This window comes from Acartia tonsa, chromosome 12 (genome assembly GCF_053477335.1).
Source record: "Acartia tonsa isolate MP-2025a chromosome 12, ASM5347733v1, whole genome shotgun sequence".
NCBI classification, from domain to species: Eukaryota; Metazoa; Arthropoda; class Copepoda; order Calanoida; family Acartiidae; genus Acartia; species Acartia tonsa.
Window position 1 is genome coordinate 29761331 of NC_137271.1, and position 24215 is coordinate 29785545.

General features: G+C 33.0%; 1 protein-coding gene across 1 annotated transcript in view; it reads left to right on the top strand.

The window, feature by feature from the left end:
- LOC145333286 (regulating synaptic membrane exocytosis protein 2-like) overlaps positions 1-24215 on the top strand; it is a 167114-nt gene that overhangs the window by 73898 nt on the left and 69001 nt on the right. Inside the window, exons 19-25 of the mRNA XM_080178415.1 lie at positions 6273-6329; positions 7170-7248; positions 7721-7802; positions 11165-11238; positions 18265-18353; positions 18786-18848; positions 20455-20625. Of these exons, the coding sequence (XP_080034541.1) occupies positions 6273-6329; positions 7170-7248; positions 7721-7802; positions 11165-11238; positions 18265-18353; positions 18786-18848; positions 20455-20625 (615 nt within the window). The remainder of the gene's footprint in view (positions 1-6272; positions 6330-7169; positions 7249-7720; positions 7803-11164; positions 11239-18264; positions 18354-18785; positions 18849-20454; positions 20626-24215) is intronic.

Sequence of the window (24215 nt, forward strand, 5' to 3'; positions counted from 1 at the left end):
AGTACTGAGAGGCTACTTCTGGATCCGAGAAAGGAGTGACCAGCCTCCTAATCATCAGGTAATAACTTAAAGCAGATAAGGCCTGATTTCTTTCAGGCGTAATTAAGTCTCCTAATCGTTCCCCTCTAGAGTCATAAATTCGCTGGTATAAAATATCCTTAAAAAGGATTGGGTCACAGATTCTGTATGTCTTTGCAACCCTCCACATATTAGAAAAGAAATTATCAAAGTCGGCCCTACCGTCCCACCTAGGGGCATCCCTCGCAAAATCGGAATCCCATTTTTGTCCCTTAATAAAGCATTCTTTAATAAAGTCATCGTCGGCGGCGCTAGTTGTTGCCGTTGCGGCTGTGCCTGTGTTTGGCGTGTTTCTTGTAGAGGGTCTTGTTGCTACATTGGGTGCAGCCCGTGTAGGTCTACGGAGGGGCTCTAACGACTTAATCCTATCAGGGATAAAGGGAATCCTCTCTAATAAGGTTTTTTCATATTCTGTTAGAGAAGTTTCTCTTACATTCATCCAATTGTCATTATCCGCCGGACCTATAAAGCCTACAATTGAATAGGCCATACAACCTGGGGCTGTCATCCTATCCTTGGCGACCCATTCGACCACGTTTATCTTTTGCTGGACCGATATCCGGTCATAAAAAGTGGCATTAATTGAATCATCACCTATGGTGTTAAAATGAGTCATGTTAAGACTTTCGTTTAACGTTTTTTCCGCAAACAATGGGCCAAGATTTCCGTCCGCTGGGAGTTTTGATACTCTACGTTTTAGATCTAAGATGTCGGTGTCGGCTAATAATCTGCGATGTGATTCCGTGTCCTTAAACCCTGCCCATTGTGTTTCTATTTCGAGCTGCATAATCTCGGATTCTTGTTTTATTAAATCTCTATAATGTGACGAGTATTCGTTTAACTTAACATTTAACGCTTCCGATATGAGTTCTTTGATTTTTTCAGGGGAAAGCGGGTCAGCCTGCTGCTGCTGCGAGGTACCAGGGACGGCCGGAGCCGGCGGAGGCGGCGGATTTTTGGTTTTATCATTATCCCCTTTCTTGGCATTATCGGTCATGGTGCTGGAGTGTAGTGTTCGTTAACACTGATTTGTCTACCACGAAACTTTTTTAAGAACTTGGGAATATCCCTTTCTTCCTGTTTTAAGGAGAAAATATGGAAATGTGTGAAATTAAATACTAGTGTGAAAATAAAAGGCGGGTTCCTTTTTATCTTTATTTGGCAGTTTGCCACGAAATAATTATTAGAAATATTCTGTAACAAATTGTTACTGTAAACTGTTTCCGTGAATAAACTTAGTTATCAGGAAAATATTAATTTCACTTTGCAATCGAAGCTACTTTACAATTTAATTTTGTCTGTACGCTAATTATCTATACCTTCCCCCCTCAAAAATTGAGTGGTAGACAAGACTGCGCCAAAATGACGTATGAGGGGATGTACAGACAGACTGGAATACGAGTATAGAGTAGCTTCGATACAATTAAATATCAATAATATAACAAGGTATTTCTAAAAAATACAACATTTATTAAGCAATTAAAACTGGTTAGAATAGGCAGATTAATGGGATTATTATTATAGGATATATTTAATATGATATCAATTAAAGGCTTGGACGTCCTGTTTCTTAGTTAGGTAAGAAACGACGTACTTGAACACGTGGGAAATATAGATACCGCCAGCCTAGACTTATAGGCTTGTATCTAACCGAATGCAGACGGGAGAGAAGTATTCACTCTTTGGCCTGCAACAATCAACTAGCTCTCAACACAGCAGGATGGAGTATAGTGGCGGTTACAAGTGGAGGTCTGACTCAGCCAGAGAAGTATAGGAATGTGGACAGGGATGGGGATACATAAACTTGGATGGTGAATACCACACAACCAATCAATTAATAACTTTTGATTTACTGCTTTATAAATACTGTATACAAATAATGATGGAAACGCCCAATGGTAGTAAAGCTTTTAAAACTATTATTACTGTTAAACAGAAATGTATGTATGATTATAGTAAGGGAAAAAAGTCGCTAAAAAATCTGACGTCATAAAAATGAGGGATTGGGATAGATAAAAATAGATAAAAAGAGACACACAAAGAGATAGAAACAGATAAAAAGACAGAGACAGACAGAGAGAGAGACAGACAGACAGACAGAAACAGACAGACAGAAACAGACAGACAGAAAAAACAGACAGACAGAAAAAACAGACAGAAACAGACAGACAGAAACAGACAGACAGAAACAGACATACAGAAACAGACAGACAGAAACAAACAGACAGACAGAAAGAGACAGACAGAAACAGACAGACAGAGACAAAGACAAACAGACAGAGACAGGCAGACAGAGAATAATTGAAGAAGATATTGTGAAGAAGAAATATAGGGGAGAGCCAATTACCCTTTTTTGATAATAGAACACCAATATAATAAGGAAAATGAGTGGAGAAAGCTTTTCATTTGTGAAGTTCCAGCAAGCAGACAGACAGACAGACACAGTTTAGAACAGCTGTGCTGGCAACAACTTGTAATATTGTATAATAATACATTATATTTTTGTTGTTTAGTTGGTTACAGACATAACTTTCTCTTTTAACAGTTAGACATTGTTATGTTCTTATTTTTTATATGCTTATTCTAAACAACCAATTAAACGTTATTTTGGTAATTGGAAACATTGAACCGGTTCTCAGCTATACTGAAAAAACATCAAATTAAAATAAAAATCTTAAAATTTAAACTACTTTTGTTAGACTGGGCCTTTAGCCCCTGGGGATAACAAAACTGAGGAAAAGGGGAAGGGTGGGGGGTTGAAATGAGCTACGACTTTCAATTTTTTTTTTATATTTGGGTATTTTTGCCGCATCGATACTTGCAGAAATGTTTGTGTTGTTATGTATTCACGTTTATGTGGGGGTTTGATGGTCTGACATGATTATAAAGTTTTGCATGTTATTCATCTTGTTTATACTCCCACACAAAACTTGTCATACAATAATAATAACTAGCGGATGAGCCCCTAGCAAAAAAATTACAAAAAATCCAATGATTTTTTAAGTAAAAAATTTTTTTTTGTGGGGGGTCATGGGGGCTTCACATAACAATTGCGCTTGTTTAATTATTATGTTTATTTGGCTTTTTTGTATCTGCTTTTTTTAAAAGCTCTTCTATACATAAAAAGTGTATATCTTATTATTGCTCTTAAAATATATTTAAACACTTTTATACTAGGTAATTGATATAGGTGTAATTTACTAAAATTCTATTTGTTAAATAAGTTCAACACTTTACTGATATAATTTGATCTTAATTTTGTGAAATATGGCATGATTTAATGGTTTTTAACAAGTATGATTAAGTTGTATTTTCTTAAGATGAAATATCCACATCTTATCATTTGTAGGCTTAAAAACTAGCAGTGTCTCAACTTTTCGACCAATAATTTCAATCTAAATGAGGGTTAACATTGTTTATTATAATTAGGGATGTACATCAACATATTCTCCATTTTCTTATCCTTTAAGATCTCTAAATATCTCCATTAATCATTGTTCTAGCTACACCCTAAATATTAGGGTTGGGCCAGATACTTTTTTGGCCGGATATCTGATATCCGGCTGATTTCTAATACCGGATATCCGGTACCGGCATTATAAATCAGCCATATATCCGGTATCCGGATAGTTTCAATATCCGGTATTTGGCCGAATATCGAATATGGCCGGATATCCGGGCCAACTCTACTAAATATTGAAGGACAAGTATACTCATGTATATTATTATGTTATCATTTAATGAAAGAATATATTTTTCCACATGATCGAATCTTTACACAACTATTTATTACATCATATACAATTGTCTAGTCAAGTCATTCAGGGAGGGAGGGGACATTGGCTGTTTATTTCACTAGTCCCCAAAGTTTTACAGTAGAGTTTTCTTCATCGTTGGCTTAACATTTTTGGGGACTTTTATATAATTTTTATTCGTTGATTCATTTAGTTGAGTACCCAAACGTTTGAACCACTAATTGTTATCTACAATTGAGGTTATTTTGTGTATCGGTGTAGGGTGTATTATTGACTGGTTTAGACAAAAGGAAGAACAAACGATTTTAAAACTGTTAAAACTCTAGTATTTCTTTTTTGTAAATATTCTTTAAGAGATTTTTGTACACATATTTAATTTATTAAAAGATTTTTTTCACACAAATTATTTCTTTAATTATCATCCAATAGCGTTGTAAATATTAACATAGCTAAGTCGCTGCAAAGAAGCAAAGGGAAATTTGCTAGCAGACGAAAAAGGTCCCAAGAAGTTGTCATTTATTATTCATATTTAGATATGGCGTTAAACGCTTTGCAAAGTTCAAACTGTTTTTAATTATTATACATATAACTCCTAAAAAATAATTATTCAATTTGATAATTATTTACCTTATTTATTTCAGTGGAAGGGGGGGGGGGGAGTCATTTTTTTTGAGATAGTTGTCCTACATCCCCAAAAGAAGAAGAAAAGCTTACCGTGAACTCTAAAGAAAACGCTTAACACATATAAGAGTTGATTCACCGGATCAAAATAGATTTTGTTTTAAATGCGTCAGGAGAAAATATTTATGTAAAGTGCACGTGATATTATTTGAGAGATGGATTCTATATTACCTTGATAAGATTCGGAATATATTGTATTTTGTCCAGCAAGGAAAATAATATCCATAAGTTGAGCAGCAGTAACCAAACTATCAACGTTTGTAGTAGCGAAGCTACTTTGTAGAAAATTGTCTTATTTTCCCTACTCTTTTAATTTTTAACGTAATACTTAAAAAGAAATTTCAATGTTTTATCTAAGTTTTTGAATAAAAATGTTTACACTAATGGTAAAAGAAAGAAATATGTTTTTTTTCCAGTGTGTCTTTGAAACCTTTAAACCGGTTCTCAGACATACTGAAAAATCATGTTTAGCATCGCATTACAGGCATTTTTAACGAATATTATAATGTAAAAAATTCAATTTGGTTAGCCCGGGACTTTGGCCCCCCGGGGATAACAAAGCTAGTTTTATTATTTTTATTTTAATATCCGTGGAAAGCTTTCTATAATACGATTAATAACAAATCTATAATTATTCTTGCAACCTAACTTACTTTAAGTGCCGTAACGACGAAAATACATACCTGACACAATTACACAGTAGCTGCGCTACTAATAAGTATAACTTGTCAATGTATCGGAATATCTGTTTTTTCCTTATTCTCTAATATTATTATCAATTATAATATCGTAAAAATAAAGTGGGGGGGGGGGGGGTGGAGGGGTGAATAGGAAAATCACAGTATCGTGACGTGCGTATATGTCTTTCTTAGAATCAAATCTTCCCCACAGTTGAAAATTTAGCGGATTTTTTAAACCATCTTGTTGATTTACTAGTTGCTTCTCCCCTTGCCTATTTGGGCTTTTGAGGAATAGGTTAAAACCACACCAATACTTATACTATACAACATACATTATAAATTTTTCATTCAAGTCATTTCTTTGTTTTACTTCAGACATTAAAACTTTATTATATGTAGAATTGTCAGATATAAGGCAATGGAAGATTTGCTTTTCCAATGATGATAAACAAAATCATCCATCGTGTAGGGTTAGATTATTTGTTGAAAGTGTTGACACTGCTAGCTTTTAGGCCAACGAATGAAAGAATATGCTTATACAACTTTGTGTACCGCTTATCAAATTAAAACATAAGCAAAAGAATAACTACAAAAACAACAACAAAATTTCCACTGTATATTCCAAACTCTTTTTGTTTTAGATATTAAAAATATCTTCTCTATAAAATATCTCTATTAATAATATCTTTCTGTCTCTTAGTAGCGTGGCTACTTTAATACAAGTGTTGGGCTGGATACTTATTTTGGCCGGATACCGGATATCCGGCTGATATATAATGCTTGATGTCCGGTAACTGGCCGGTTATCTGGCCAACGTTCGATATCCAGCAAATTACCGGATATCCGGCATTAGAAATCAGCCGGATACCCGGCCCAACTCTATTTAATACTAGCCATCTACATCCTAGGGTGGGGGGGTGGGGCGATGTTGACCCCCTCAAACTTTAAAACCCCCATATATTACCCCCCTCAAAATAAAAAGCTTGGACGTCCCAAATACTAGCCTTTGTCTGTTCGTCTTACTACAGAACTAAAATATTTTTTTATTTTATTTATTAACCAATTATATTTCTTTTAGGGATAACGGGCAGTATAGAAATCCGTACGCTAAGCTCTATCTTCTGCCGGACAGGAGGTAAGCATGCATTTATTCTAGAAAAGCTACGCTGTACGTTTTAAAATATGTCAGTCTGTCGGTTATGTTATAAATATAAAAAATGAACCTCCCCTGAATTCTAGATGAATTTGAAAATAAGGAGCTGGGTCGTTTTCGTGTGTTTGTGTTTTATTCAGGTTAGGCTCGGCTTGGTCCAGTGTGCAGTGCAGCCCCACAGGGTCAGGTACCATAGCGATTAGACATAATGAAAATAACCCTACTTAATTTTCTATTTCATATACAAAAAGTGTTTTTTTGCTTGCTAGGCTCTTTACGGGAAAGCATTATATTTATTTATTAGCAGAGCTGCTCAATAAATGGTTTACTAATGATTATTTGTGTTATGTTAATGGATAAAATACACGTCAATATTATGACAGAGGAAATTTTCTCGTAATTTAGGTTGTTACTATAGTCCTCCTTTTTTAGTCAGGAGGAGAGGAGGGGAGGGGAGGGGATGGGAGATATCGTTAAATCATCTTGCTGGAAGTAACATTTTATTAGAGTAGGTGAAAATCTGGTACAATTTCCAAATAATTATATATCGAGTAGGGTTGGGCCGGATATCCGGCCATATTCAAAATCCGGACAGCTACTGGATATTTAAAATATCTGGATTTCTAATGCCGGACATCCGGATGATTTATAAAGCCGGATATCCGTTAATTTGCTGGATATCGAACGTTGGCCAGATATATGGCCGAATACCGATCTGGACCAACCGACATCCGATACCCGACATTAGAAATCAGCCGGATATCCGGTATCCGGCCAAAAAAAGTATCTGGCCCAACCCTAATATCGATCGTTCTTTTCTAGTGAGAGAAGTAAACGGCGGACTAAAACCTTGGCTAACACCAACCATCCTAGATGGAATCAGTCATTTGTTTACTCACAGGTAACTTTAAATCTCACAAACGGCTATTTAAAATTTAATCATCTTAGGTATTAAATACATGAAAAATATAATACTTAAATAAAAATGTGAGCTATTTTGCTCTAGTATTAAAACTTTTTTAATGTTAGACAATAACATTCATAAAAAATATATAGGATAGGACAATAAACGATAAATTATCAAACATCTCTGTACATATTGCGCATTTAAATTTAAAGGATATAAATGGTTGTAGATTAATTTGCCCTTTATACCTTACATCAAATTTAATTCTTTTTAATGCTTTCATGACATATATATGGCCCTAGGGTTCTCCAAAACAGTGGTTTCCAACAAGCTTGTCTAAGTATATATAAAATTTAATCGAATTTTAAAAAATTAATTTTTTTAAAAGAAAATTTATTATCAACTAAGGAATCTTAAATCTATTTTTAAAATGCATCAGATTTCATGAAAACTAATTCTTGTTTAGATTCGAAAACGAGACCTACGATCTCGAATCTTGGAGGTAACGTGTTGGGACTATGACAGATTTGGAGCCAATGAATTTCTAGGTAATCATTGTTATCAACAAAGATATATTTGTCCATTTAGAGCGCAGCAATAACAATAGCAAGACAATTACATTTCATATAATGAAGAATTGTTATACATTGATAATATGTGAAAAAAATGGCTAGGATTTTTCTTATTATTTTTTAATATTTGATACTTTTGACTGGTAGAAAACGTAAAGGCAATTGGAATTGAATTATATTATTAAAACCTAAGAATAAATCCAAGCTAAACGTCACTAACGGACAGCCAGATGAGTGGTTATTATAGAAAAGCAGTGCATTTAAAAAAAAATATAGGTAAGAATTACAAGGTTATTAAACACCCATATTTGGTAATCATAAAGCCACTAACCATTCCACACAAAGTTGGAGGGGGGGGGGGGTTCCCCTCCTCTTCCCAGAGGCCCCAGTTTTAGAATATGTAGGGAAGGATGGAAATAAAATGGGAAAGGTTAGTTTGAGAGGTTTTACAATTTTCAAGGGTGATACAAATTTTACAAATTAATTGAAAATGGCGAAAAAAGAGACAGGTCATTGTTTTTAATTAAATTTTTACGATGTATGGTCAATAAAAGAAAATGTATATATTTTGTGTATGTTTGATATAAAGCTACATTCATTTTTTGAAAATATAAAAATAACATATTTTAAGCAGTCAAAAAAGACTCTTCCTATTTATTTTAAAATTGTTTGAAGCACCTTTGTTAACTTTTAGTGCAACTATTCCTCTCCTTTAACTAGCTTCCCCTTCCTTGCACACAATTTCTCCTTGGTGACCAATCAAATCCGCGTATGTATCAAATTATCAATTTAATATAACCGCATATTTATACAAGAACACTAATTTTGCCTTCCAATAATAAATAAGACTATCGAAAAATAATTAATATTTCTCCCCAATGATGACAAACAAAATTACCCCTTCTGTATTAATATTGATTGAAAAGTTTAAACACTACTATTTTGGATCCAACTATTAGATTTTAATGAAACTACCTAAAAGTTTTACGCCAACGAATAAGATAACAGGAATGGAAAACATTACACGTGTATTTTACCCTGTGAACTAAATTGATAAATATCCCAGATGATGATAAACATTTTACCCCTTCTGTAGTAATATTGATTGAAAAGTTTAAACACTACTACTTTGAACTCAACCAATTAGAATTTAAGTACCCAAAAATTTTGCTCTAATGAATAAGATATAAAGTATATGGATTTAAAAACATTGGGTACCAGTGTAATTTACAGTCCAATAGCCCTTCCCTACTTTCCTTCATTTTTCTTTCGTCTGCTTCTAAATTATTTTCTGCTACTTGGCTGTGTAATACAAGCGACACCATTGGTTGATTTTAATTGACCCAATATAAAGGTGGCACAAGACGGTTACGATGGGGAGTTATTTAACCCTTTCTCCCTCTAGTGTTTTACTCTTATATGTTAAGAAATCTTAAGTGAATATGATAATATGCGGAAGTTAATACACACATTGGTACTAGTTTGCTTCTCTGCCACACTAGCACTTTCAATATAATTAAGACATTTTGTCCTTTTACCAAATATTGAAAGGAAATTGGACTGTAAACTATGGAGGTACCCAAAGTTTTAAAACACACCCCCATTTGCTAGCTTAGTTACTTCATAATTTCATTAAAGCTTGATTGGTTTGTTTAAACTTTCATTGTCTAAGTCTTAAAACCAATAAGTTTCATTTAAGAAGGAGTAATTTTGTTTTAAAAAGTCTGCTTATTTGTTATGATGAGATATCCTAGTTGCATTAAATATAAGCGTAATCAACTCTTATGGTGTGCCATCAATTTCCAATAGCGCTAATTACTATATGCTTTTGTGGTTCACACTATTGCAAAAAGATTAAGAGTGAGTGTTAAGAGTTGATTTACCTTTGTGATTCATGTGTGGAATTGATGGGACACCCTTAACTGCACCAGAATGCAATATTGGTTTTATCCCCCCCCCCCTCCACCTCCCCTCTTCCTCTTCCCTATTCCTTATTCTACAATCAATGTCCCACAAAATTACAAAAAATAGCATAATTTTAGCAAGGATGACAACATCCATAAAAAAAAAAAAAAAAATACTAAATGCAGTATCCCGCTAAATTTTATTAGACATATAAGATAATAGGGTGCCATGTTCACCAAAATACTTCTATGAAGGAAAGATTATTTCACTATAGTAAATATTTATCCCAAATATTTATGTTTTTACATTGTAAGACTAAATAACAGAGATGCTTTACTCATTACATGGTGACTAATTGTCCTAGGAAATAAGTTTTGGTTGTGAAATTTGATAAAATTGTAAGAAAATTTGTTTTGTTATTTGAAACTTAGATATTATATAAATAAATCTTTACCCACCAGTTAAAAATAAAAGTTCATCATCCCAAAAAATGACGCTGAATGAAAAAGTTAAAATTCTCTGACATTTTTGCTATTCCATTTCTTTAGCATATGGGGTAATGTAGGAACGCTTGATTTCCTAATTTTCTACCCCCCCCCCCCCCCCCCCCAACCATACACTTTTAGTTTCACTGTAATGTTATCAAATTTAACCCCTAGAACAGTAAAAATCATTTGTATAATAATTCTAGAACATTTCTGGTTTATCATTTTAACGATTTTTCATTTACATTTTGTATTATTATGGATGTCTTATAGGAAGCAAGTAGGGAGGGGACATTGGGCTGTTTGTTGCACTAGTCCCCAAAGTTTTATAATAATAGTTTCTTATTCGTTGGTTTAACAACTTTGGAGAATTTCATTGAATATTTGTTGATAGGTTCATTAAGTTGAGCTTTCAAACGTTAAAAACCGCGCTATTTTTAATCTACATTTATTTATAGACCATTGTATTATTCCTTTAGATCCCTGTATTGTGAGCATTAAAGAATTAATATACGTATGCTAAGTCAGATACGTGACATACTTCGTAAAAACAATTGAGAGAATATCCTCGGTTAAGTCACGGTTGTTCAGAACACTGAACATCTGCATTATAACTCACTTTGTTTGTTGTTATATCCATGATTAGTGTACTTTGCAAGAAAAAGAGGGGACAATGGACTGACTATTAAATTGGTCCCCTAAGTTTCATGATAACGTTTTCTTATTCGTTGTGACTTTAATGAATTTTAATTTGTTGGTTCAATAAGTGGAGTGTTCTTACGTTTCGACCCCCAATTTTAATCTACAGAAGGGGTATTTCTTATTATCATTAATGATGTACATTAATTTATCGGTCATTGTCTTATCCCTTTAGATCCCTGGTACTTCGCTACTTATGGATGTTGTCATGCTTGTCGTTTTATAACTAATTATTTTATTTAATTTCAGGTGAAGTAAATATAGACCTCTCCTTATCCCCATTAGACCAAGAAGCTGAGTGGCACTATCTATCCTCTGATCAGGTATGCAAACAATAGAGTTATTATAGGCTAATACTCTATAAATTAACCATCTAGATATACTATGTCTATTAAACAAAAAACTTTTAACAAATTAATCTGATATTTACTTATAAATTTAACAAACAATAAGGATTGCAATGTATAAGAATCATGGAGGGAGGTGACATTGAAATGTAAATTGATTTAGTACCCAAGGTTTTATATTCGTTGGTATTCGTTGGCTGAAATATTTGAATACTTTAATTAGAGTTTTATTGGTGATTTCCAAACCAATTTATCAACTCTCTTCAATTTAACCAATAATTTTAACCTACAAAAAAGGGTAATTTAGTTTATCATTATTGGGGATGTACTTCAATCGTCCATTGTCTTAAGCCTAAAGATCTTTGAAAAGAAGTGTATTGATGTTATATTGTATGGAGGAAAGACAGTAAAATGGCCTGAAACCACCAATAGACTGGAATTTATAATATTTAGGAATAGACATCCTTAGGAATGGACAAACAAACCTTACTATTTTATATAATACTAGCGGCTTCGCCCCTAGCCTCTAGGGGATTTTTTCCCAAGAGATGATAAAAAAAGTTAAGGTGAAATTCGTAAAAAAAAGGACATAGGATATCTTCTACAAAAAAAGGACCAAGGATATCTGAAAATCTTCTACAAAAAAAATGGGAGGGATTTTTTTAGTTTTTTTTAGGGGGGTTGGGGGTGTCTCACTCCCCAAGAAAATAGCCTAAAACCACCACAGAACCAGTAGGTATATTCCCTAAAGAGTAGAATCCGATCGGTTCAGTGGTTACCGAGATCTTAAGCTTCAGACGGACAGACGGACGGACAGACATCACTCTACTTTGTATTATAGATCATATAATATGCAATTGCAGTTTTTTCTAGAATGAAGAGTTTTAGATACTTGATTAGTTATTTACAGGCGTTGGTAAATGTATTCTAGAAAATGCATGTTATATCTTTAAATAATATTAAGTAGGGTATTTCATACGTCAGTGCGATGATCAGATTGTTTTTCAAAGATGATTGAGAATAAAAAAAATTTCTGCGCAGTCTACAGTTACTCTTTGCACATGCTAAAAAAATTTGGATCCTTTTTTTGAATTTTGATTAGTTGGTTCCAAACTAGCAGTGTCCAAACTTTTTAACCGATAATTTCAATCTGCAGAAGGGAAATTTTTATCAATAGGCATGTATATCATTTTGTCGTTCATTGTCTTATGTCGTATCCTTTAAGTTTCTTGTTTATTTTGTCGTTATGTGTCATTAAAATTATTTTGTCATTGCTGCATACATATGGACAAAATTGATCCTTTTTTCTGAATAATATTCATAATTAACCCCTCCCCCGAAGCTTTTAATTGCAATTTCTTGTTGAAGAGAGCCAATTTCTTATTTATTTGAATAGTAAGTAAACAACACCCCTCTTTCTCTTTCCCTTACTCTTTAAAAAACATTTTAATTGATGAACAAGGAAATACCTATCCTTAAGAAGAATATTTAACAATGTAATACAACAAGGATGACAACATCCATAAAAGCGAAGCACTGAAACGATAGGACAAACGGACATTAACACTTATATATTGTCAGAACTAAATAATCAGAATATAAATATATAAGAGTCGAAGCAAAATTCTAAGTAAATTTGGTTAAAAAAATGCTTTATACAGGATAATGTTTATGGACATACCTACATTTTTAGGACTTGATTATAGAGTTGCTTCGCTTATAACATTATACTTTGTTCTCCCAGGAATCAATATACCAAAAATCAGATCAATCGGATGATTTGATCACATAAAAATTTGTTGTTAAAAAAGTAAAAAAATCAACATGTTTAAAACGGACGTACGGACATTTCGGTAATGATTATAGAGTTGCTACGCTTTCTAAATCGTACCTAACTATTAAAGGAATCACCATGCAAAATTTGAAATCGATAGGACAATCCTAACATGCCTAAATTAACGAAAAAAGCTATCCGTTACGGACGTACGGACGGACGGACGGACGTACGGACGTACGGACGGACGGACCGACCCTAATTATAGAAAAGCTTCGCTTTTAAAAAATGACCACTCAAGTAATGCCACTAAAAGTTTAAGGTTCACTTTAGTAAACCGTGTAACTTATATTTGGAGGACATTTGAAAATCAGACGCTGAATTTGCTCTGGGAGGAAGGGGACATTGGGCTGTTTATTAAAATAGTCCACTAAGTCTAAATTTACATTCCTTGGGTTAACAACCTTGGGGACTTTTATTGGATTATATTGGTTGGTTCATTTTGTAGAGTGTCCTAACGATTCAACCACTAATTGTAATCTACAGAAGGGATAATTTTGTTTTTCACCATTGGGTATGTACATCAATTTATTGGTGTTGTCTTATCCCTTTAGATCGCTGGAATTTGCCTGCCATCAATGAGTAGGGGTGATTTGAATGACCCCAAATCAAATATCTGGGATTGTTTGAAACAGAAAGTGAACAGAGAGTGGTGCAGAAAAAAAATAAAGTTGCAAATTCAATCATCACAATCCTTTCAAACCTCAACTTTTATTGGGGAGGGGGGGGGGCTCCCTCACCCCTATTTCTCTCTCTCTCTCTCTCTCTCTCTCTCTCTCTCTCTCTCTCTCTCTCTCTCTCTCTCTCTCTCCCACCAATTCCTCACTATCTCTCTCTCTTTCTATTTAATGAATGTATAATTAGATGAGAGAAAATCTTGCTTCAACTCAAACTTACAAGTTTCTTCCAAGGTCCAAGCATTGCAATTCTAAAAGGTTGAATTCAAAGATACCTGCCAAATATCAAATTTATTCTGCCACCATCAAAAAGTGGTATACAATTTTTCTGAGTGATTCAGTCAGTGATGAAAGCGAATACTTATAGGGATGCCACTCATTCTATTTTGTAAAGCTGAACGCTTTTTTGCTTTTAGCGAAGGATCTGACTAACTTATGAACCGATACAGTTCTCCTTTACAGGGTAGGGTATTTATATCTTCTCAAGAGAAACCACCCCAAAGAATGACCCCCCTATAATAAAAGCACAATGCTTTAAGTGTCCCTAAAGGCCTTTAGGGGCGTAGCCGCAAGTATAGTATATAAACTGGAAGACTATTTGCAACATTTTTTCTCTAACCTTACAAAAATAAGCCTTGTTTCTTTGTATGCACTTTGTTCTATATTAGTTAGCAACACAAAATCATGAAATATGTGTATAATTACAGCTCATACCAACAATGATTAGTTCGGGTGGAAAAATCACAAAACCTGTACGTGATTTTCAGTTGTATAATTACAGGATTTAGCAATAACCATAAAATAAAGGTTTTACAAATATATGCTAATTTAAACTTGAAAGCTTAGAGTCTTAAAGTATTATATGTTTCTAAAGGGTTATCAATTTGTTTTTGTCCAAAAAAAAACATAAATTTGCCTTACAAAACTTTATAATAAGCCTTTTAATAGTTTAACCAATTTTTTTTATTTATTTTTCACATTTCAGCAATATTTTGGACAGATAATCATACAATTTACATTCTTGAATTATGTATGTTATTCAATGTAAATAAGGAAAAATTTTAAACAAATGAAATATTAAGTTTTCTTCAACTATTTGTACAATTTGATATTGAAAATTACACTTTCAGTATACACTCAGGGATCTTAAGAGATAAGACAATGGAGACTTACATTCAATGATGATAATTAAGATCACCTATTCTATAGTTCAAAATTATTGGTTGAAAAGTTTGTACACTAATAGTGAGGAACCATCCAATCAAAATAGAATACTTAAAGTTTTTGAGCAAATGTGGTTGTAAAACTTTGGGTACCAGTATAATTTCCAGTTCAATGTCCCCTCCCTCCCTAGTATACTATACTTATATTATGAAAGAATAAAGTTTATAACTTTATTTAAAAGTTACAAAAGCCAATTGATCTATATACTTCCATTTCATCGTGAACTTAAGGAAACAAAATTGTGGTAAAAAATCATAGTTTTAATGTCAGTAAATCACTTAATATGACAAGTTAATTGCATAAATTCTTAAGTAGTGAAATTTTGTATCATAACATAGTTAGCTTTTTTTGTATGAAGCTAAAAATCTCGAGTTAGTCTGAAGGATATTTGCTTTTAAGGGTATCTTTAAAAATGTATTAGGGTTGCTTTAAGCCATTTTCCTGGCCTCATCAACCTAGAGGCTAGAGGTGAAGCAACTAGTTATCTATAAAAGAACCTTCCATACTACTGATAACAGATATCTATACCATAGATCTAGATCTAGATCTATGGTATAGATGTATATACAGAAAACTAACCCGCGACCGTGGCTCAACATGTAGTGCATCCGCTAATCGTCGGGAAGGTGATAGGTTCGAATCTCGGTCCGACACCGCCTCATAACTAAAGACGTTAAAAATGGTTCCCACTGCTACTATGTCAGATGTGCGATGTTGATAGTTAGAGTGGGGGGAATGCCTTGACCCAAAACAGGCGCAACTCGTTACCGTGCACAGTTGGGACTTCTCAGTCAATGGTCGTGCATCTCAGAGAGTTGGTTGTTTGATGGGCGAATGAACGCTTTACACCGCAATCATAAGCGGAGTATGTTTCAAGGTGCGTGGAGAGAAGTCTAGTACCCGAAGCGACACTAAGCCCCCTAGAGTCTTAACTTATATACAGACAACTACCTCCCTTACTTTTTCAAAAACCTCTTTCGTCTGCTTCTAAATTATTTTCTACTACTTGGCTGTGTTAATATAGTAGTTTTTATAGTAATAATACTAGCAAGTGATGTAATAGCTAAAAACTTAAATAATTTTGATTTTCTTTGAACTAATTCATGATTCATTTTTATTACGGGGAAATTATTGTTGACAATTTTATAACAATTTTGTGATGATTCATGGAATGCATTCTTAGTTCACACCTCACTGAAGCACGAGTTTAAAAACTTGAAAAGATCCTGAGTCAAGAGATTAATCAGAGAGATGGGACAATGGGCTGTTTATTACACTAGTCCCCAAAGTCTTGTAATAATGTTTTGGCTTGACATCTTTTGGACTTTTTTGATTTTTGATTTTGATTGGTTGATTTATTAAGTTGTGTATTTAAATGTTCTAACAACTAATTTTAATCTCCAGAAGGGGTAGTTGTGTGTATCATTATTTGGGATGCACATCAATTTCTCGGACAATAAATTAATATACATTTCCAATTGTGATAATCAAAATTAACCTTGCTCTAGAAATATTGGTGGAAAAGTTTCACTACAAGTTTGTACCTACCAATCAAGATTTACTCAAAGTCCCCATCGATTTTTTAGCCAAGGATTAAATCTTTGGGTACTTATATGATTTACAGTTCAATGTGCGTTTAACTTTAACTATGTTACAATTGAGGTTTTATTAAGAGTTTAGAAACTCGCATATCAGGGAGGTGTGAGGGGTATTGCATAATGTATAATTCAATATGCATTACTTCATAGGTAATATATATTTTTATTCACTTTTAAATTTCAAAGGGAATGAAACAAGAACAATTTTGTTAATGAGTAACAAAACAATTGTGTTGAAAAAAATGAGTAAACTAATGGCATATTCCTTAAATGTAATGTTTAATCTTATTTCCAAATTTTAGAAAAACCTTCTTTGGTAGAGATTATAATTATTTCAGAAAAATTTAAATGAATTTTAGTCACCTTAAAACCTTTTTTTCCAAACAATTTTATGTTACCCATGGCAAAAGCTATTTTGTATATTTTAAGTTCAAGATAAATTTATAGTTTATTTCCCCATCTTTTTCTCTTACTGATAATTTCCCCAATACACTTAAAATTGACATATTAAATTTTAGAGTAGCAGAGGAGTTAATACCCTAATTCTCAATCAGACATATCTTTAAAGCAGGTTTTTAAAAGCTTTGACATACGAAATTTATATTTATAGACTTATTTCATGAATAAAAAATTAAGTAAAAAAATCTGTACACTTTCAAACCAATAACATTTTAAAATTGTTCCTATAGGTAAAATTATCAAATTAAACATCTATACTTTTTATATTTATTGGGGAAACATTATGAATTAGGTTGGCTTTTCCTGTCATTTTTTTGTATGACCTACTATTATAGAAAAAAATGAATAAATGAATGAATTATGAATATTGATGGTTGCAGGGATCTTAAGGGATAAGAAAAAGGCCGATAAATTGATGTACATCCCCAATGATGATACACAAATAAACCTTCTGTAGATTACAATTTGTGGTTAAAACGTTTGGACACCCAACTAAATGAACCAACCAATAAGATTTAGTTAAAAGTCCCTAAGGTTGTTAAGCCAACGAATAAGAAACTATTATTATTCGACTTTGGGGAATATTGTAATAAACAGCCTAATGTCCCCTCCCTTCCTGGATGTTTTGATGTTGTTTTATCACTTACGTATCCTGACAAATCAGCCACGTGCATTCATATTTGCAAAAAGTCAAAATCCTATTATGTAAAGCAGTAAGGTTTTTTTCCTTGTCTGTTGGGGACTTTGGTGAATTTTGATTAGTTGGATCATCGAAATGAGTGTTCAAACGTTTCAACCACTAATTGTAATCTACTGAAGGGGTAAATGTGCAGCATCATTGCATTACATGAATTTATGGGCAATTGTCTTATCCCTTCAGATAACTGCCTCCCAACCAAAGAAGTTTTTGTTTACCTGGAGGTTGGGGTAGGGAAACCTTTTACTTATTAATACTAAATGCTAAAGGCAAGGCTGGCTTTCTGATTTCATTTTTACAGATTTAGTGACTCTACCTGCTATTCATTCAGGGTCGAGTGCCACAGTATGGAGACTCAAGACAAAGCTGGCTTTCTGACTTCATTGTTACAGATTTATTGACTATACCTGCTATTTATTCAGGGTCGAGTGCCACAGTATGGAGACTCAAGACAAGGCTGGCTCTTTGATTTCCTTTTCATAGATTTATTGACTATACCTGCTATTTATTCAGGGTCGAGTGCCACAGTATGGAGACTCAAGACAAGGCTGGCTTTCTGACTCCCCCGTTTCGGATTATGACGAGGGATATTCAATTTATAGGTAAGCTTTTTTGTTTTTGTTTTTTTGAAGGGGGTGGGTGCTTTTCCCCAAAGTTCTTTTTGAAACAAAAAAGTGTATATTAAACTATCAAGCACTGAACCCCCTTGAGAGTAAAAAAAGGACCTAAAAATCAGAATCATGCTTATTAAGAAAGGACATCACAAATTAAAAAGTAGATGATCCAATTATAAGCAATCTAAAACAAAAGTAAGTAAAAGGTAGATTGTCAAGGTGATAGTCGACATAAAACTGTAAATTATATTTGTGTTTTATAAACATGCTTTCTTATTAATTTGCTTTTCAACCAAGTATTTTGATCAGGGCAATTTAGATTATCATATCTTGGAATACACATCAATTTATTGTCCATTATCTCATCTCTTAAGATTCCATGTAGTTTGTTATTACTAACCGTGTTTTTTTTATATTTAGAGATAATTTACTTGATGGGCGACGACGTAGGAGCCATAGATCTCATTCACCCCACCGTAGACAGTAAGTTTTTATTTATTTTAATTTAATTGTCCTAATAATTGAAAATTCGATGTAAATTAGATAACAAGGATAACAATTTCAATGCAAGTGAAGCGAGACAACTCTAACCTTTTTGTTACTTAGGAGGCTAAGGTTTTTTCCGTGCTTGCTAAACCCTTTAAGAAAAGCACCTTTGATTTAAATGACTACCCTCTAAAGGAAAAAATTGGCTCTTTTTCATATTAGGATAGGTTAAACAAAGGCCAAGACAGTCCCATAGGGTTTACAAATTCAGCTTTAGTCAAGTTAAAACTAGGAGAAGTCATACTAATAATTAATTAGCTTTTTTATTGTGATAGTTCCTAGTTATAGAGTAGCTTTACCACAAATTGTGTTAAGTGTATAGTTTTTGTATACATGGAGTAATAAGATGTAGGTTAGAGGGTTTTAAGGATTTTTTGGTCATTAGGTTCTATTTATATCCCTTTATTTACCACAGGGAGGGCCAGGACAAAGTCATGAAAATAATTCTTATCTCAAAATTTTAACATTTGTTAGTTTTAAGACTTTAGAATCAATACGGATCGTATTAAGAAACAATTTTCAAATTTTTCCACTAATAATTTTAATGTATATGAGTGGAAACATTGTTTATTATAACAGAAGTGTAAATCAATTTATCTTCCATTGTCTTATACCTTAAGATCCTTGAGTATTTGTAAACTTTTTATAATACACCGCAGTGTTTTCTTAATTGAGAAGACTTCTTGCATCTCTCCTTTGTATGTTTGTCTGTTATTTGTTGACAGGACACGCAGTCTACATCTACTATACAAAAGGAGTAATTTTGTTTTTCATAATTTAGGGATAACATCAATTTTTCATCCATTGTCTTGTCCCCTAAGAAACAATAACTCAACTTTAAATGATAAAATGATTTTTAAAAAGTTGATAAATTGTTGTTTGAATATTATCTACACTCTGGATAAAATTAGTTTTGCTTTATTACTCAGAGACAAGATTATCCTTATAGCTTTTTAAAAGCGAAGCTTTTATACAATTAGTGTCAGTCCGTCTGGAACGGTCAGCTTTTTTGTTAATTTAGGCATGTTAGAATTATCCTATCGATTTCAAACTTTGTATGGGAATTTTTGTAGTAGTTAGGTACGATTTAGAAAGCGTAACAACTCTATAATCGTTACCAGAATGTCCGTACGTCCATTTAAATCATGTTGGGTTTTTAACTTTTATAACAACAAATTTTTATGTGATAAAATTATCCGATCGATCTGAAATTATTGGATACTGATTCCTAGGACAACAAAGTACAATGTTATAAGCGAAGGATCTCTATAATCAAGTCCTAAAAACGTAGTATGTCCTTAAACATTATCCTTGTTATTGTTATGATATGAAAAATATAATTTTGGCGTGAACAGGGTTTTTACCATGGGGATGCACCCTTTTTACACTCTTCTTACACTATGCACTATCCAACCCCCTTAATTTTGCCAGGGGGGTGAATACACCCCTCTTCCGAACGCCTCAGTATGGAAGTATGATTTTTAAGATTTTCAACAATCAATTTTCTGTAGAATTTGTTTTATAAAAAAAATCTTTTTCTAAGACGCTATCTGGACCGGTGGCGAGGAGAGTCGAGTTTTGACGGTGGTAGCGGGGCCGGCAGCGGGCATGGCGGGGCGGCTGCTAGATGGCGGGAAAGCGGTCCAGGCGGTCTCGGGCCCCAGAGGTTCCACTCTCTGGACAGCAGGTTACCAAGACATGGCACTCCTTTAAGGTAATGATAATTTCTTTTTTGGTTTTTGGAACTTTTGACAAAAGAAATTAGTCTTATCATTAATTAAGAATTAACTAAAAGTCGAAGGTTTTTGAAATTCATTATTTTTATTTTTTTAGATGTATGAAATTTTTCCTTTTTTTCCTAACAAAGATTTGAAATTTTTTTATATTCTATATAACTTACAGATAAATATAAAAAAATCATTTAACTATCTTAAACTTAAATTTCATTTCTTTTTAACAAAGAATTTAAATAAATAAACAATTTTAAACAAAGAAACAATTTATTTTGAAAATAGTTATGGAAAAAGACATATTTGAAAACAACATAGAAATTTCAATCAAGGACGTCCAAGCTTTTTATTTTGAGGGAGGGGTTTCAAAGTTTTGGGAGGAGGTAATCTAAATTTTTTTTTTTTGTGGGGGGGATTCAACACCCCACCTCTTTGACATACAAGCTTTACATTATGGTTCAAGGGAGCTACAAAACTTATGAGCACAAGATTCTTTTATTAAATTTGGTAACTGATACACAAAAAAATCTTCTGGGCATTTCGTTACTGTAATATAAAAAGTCCAATCACATGGAGGATAACCCACTGAATCATTGCAAACCCTAATTATAGCTTCATCTCCACTTTCCATATTAGGTAAAACATTATTATCATCTGATATGTAGAGTACTCCATTTGTACCACAATGGTTGGGTCCCGGTGACCATGTAGCAATTCCATTGCCGGCTGGTGGAAGAATTCTATAGTAACCGGCACCTTGCCAGTCTTCACTTATACCATCTGGACTCTGTAAAGAGTCACAATCATCAGCCCCAGGATAGTTTTCATTTCTCTTCTCTGAATCAAGGGTAAGATAGTCAAAGCATTGAGGCGGGCCAAAACAATTCAGTGATCCTCCAAAACACCCATCACAATATTCAACTTTTGAACACTCACTGTACAGAAAACAAGCGTTTTTAGACTCATTAATCCAAGTGTATGCCATGCATTCATCAGTGTTGGTACATGCAATATGGCATTCTTTAGCAGATGAGGTAGACAATGAGTCTATAAGATTTTTAGAGTCTGTAACACACTTCCCCTTGAACCTGGATAAGACAGTGCCACTGTAGCAATCTTCACATACGTGGATACCCTCAAGTTCTGAAAACTCATAGCATTCACCATCATTCAAGTATCCAGGTCTCCAGGAGTATCCTTTGCATTGTAATCTAGCAGAACAAAATTCTTTACACTCTTGCTCAGTTTGTACACCTGCACTGAAATCATCTCTGCCAGGAACAAAATTCCAGGTTAAGCCATTACCAGCTACTTTACACTTCAATCCTTTAGATACACTCAACAAGGCAGCTAGTAATATAAAAGCCTGCAGGGCTAACTTTGGACAAGTTACCATGCTTGGAGTTTCTTTGTTACTGGAAGACTTATCAGTTTGAAATATTGCGTGCTTATCTCCTTTTGATTTTGAAGACACTGAACTCAAAATAATTCTTTTTTGTCACAATTTAATCAAACATAAAAATATTCTTTGATAGCATGACTTATTAATTCTTTTTGTTGCTTTAACTATATTAATTAACAAGTATAAATAACAGAATGTTTAGAATAAACGTATTAGTAATTCTAAATTTTTTTAAAAATGTCTATTTGTTCCAGAAGTTACTTTCTAAAAATTGAGTTAATAAGAAAATGTACCATAAAATAATTGTGTTACAAAATTATATTTACACAATATTATTTTTAACTTATTGCTTATCTATTCTAAAAAAAACAATAACTAAGCACGGAAGATAAGACAATATTTTTATACTATATAGATTTAATGAACTTAAAATTAATCAAAATGTTTTTTTACATCCCTATCCCTGATATATTTTATGAAAAGACTGTAGTTCTGGTATGAGCCAAGGTGTCAGGCTTAGTTGGCATTACAATCAAACCACAGATACAGGGATAGAACAATGAAAGATAAATTAATCTTCCTCCCCAATTTTAATATAATCATTAGCATCTATATATAAGTGAAAAGATGTAAATGTAGATTAATTGATCTGCCAGTGACCTCTTCTTCCCTGGATTGAAAGTCACCCCAAGGTCGTGCCCAACTTATGGAACAGTCAGTTACATGAATGAATTACTGTTGATTGGAAGAGCTTAATAGTTCTGTGTTTATATGACAATAATCAATCCCATATTTGAATCAATAAAATAGAGTGTAGAAACAATACAACCACTTTAATTGGAAATAATGTACACATTTTAGCACAAAAGAGCTATATTTCATTTCATCCATGAAATAAGCCATAAATAATTTTTTTTTCAAAGATGTCTTTTTACTCTTAATATGGGATTGAATCATATGTGACTAAAGATAAAAAATTGTCATTTTCTAGAAATTCTCATTGAAGTTTGATGGATAATTATGTCCTAATGGCAATCTAGGGTAATTAATCTATCAACACAAATAATAGCAAAGAATATATTTTACTATAAACCATACATGTAACTAACTGTTATGCCTCATTTCTTATTCACATTTCTTTCTAATTCCATAGTCGAAGTTATTTGCAGATGTAACAATAATATAAAAAGTAATAAATGCTAATGATATATCATTGGAGATTATGCATTCTATTAGTGTGAGGATTAGAAGGAAAATTTAGTACAGATGGATTATATTGTATGAATATATGTTCTTGTTTTTGATAGGATATTGTCCACATTATTTGAATTGCTCTGAAATGATTCTGTAAAATAGCACATACCTTAAGTGGGTCAACCACCCCACTTTAATTTTAATTGTTCATCATACAACTTACAGTTTTAATTGGTATCTTATTCACTTACTGTCAGGAAGGTGTCTGATTCAAGTCATACTAGAGACACACAAAGAGATTTCTCTTTAGTAATATGTTCAACATGTGTAAATAATAATAGTAGTTTCAACTCTTTATAGTGCACACTTCTATTCAGAGGGGTTTGTATGGGAAGCATTCTGACAAAATAAAAGAATATTTGAATGATTGTGTGCAACTTTGCATTGTCATGGTAAGAGTTTTAGGTCAAGCTCTCAACCAATATGCCAGGGTTTGTTAGCCGCACCAATATTTTGGGAGGATGAGATTTTAAGGGATAAGACATTGGTCAATAATTGATATAAATCCTAAATAATGATAAATAATCAGAAATACCTGTTATATGGATTAAAAGTTTGGTTACTAGTAAGAAACTCACCAATTAAAGTTCATAAAAATTACTTGTAGGTTTTGCGCCAGTGAATAAGATATCCTGGTAGCATAAAATCGATTACCAGTTTTATTTACAGTAGTGTTATCTCACTACCTGTGCAACAATCATAATAGGCATTCAGTCTTCATAAGCACTTTAGTATACCCAATAGATTGCAGATAGATGCTCCATTCATCATTTTTTACTATCCAATCCCTATTTTATCTTATTGATAAGTTGCGATTTTTATCAATTTAAATGCAGCTAGCAATTTAAATAATTTGCAATTGGCATGTCCTGTAACTTATGTTGGAGACTATATATTCCATAGAATTTGTACAAGAAA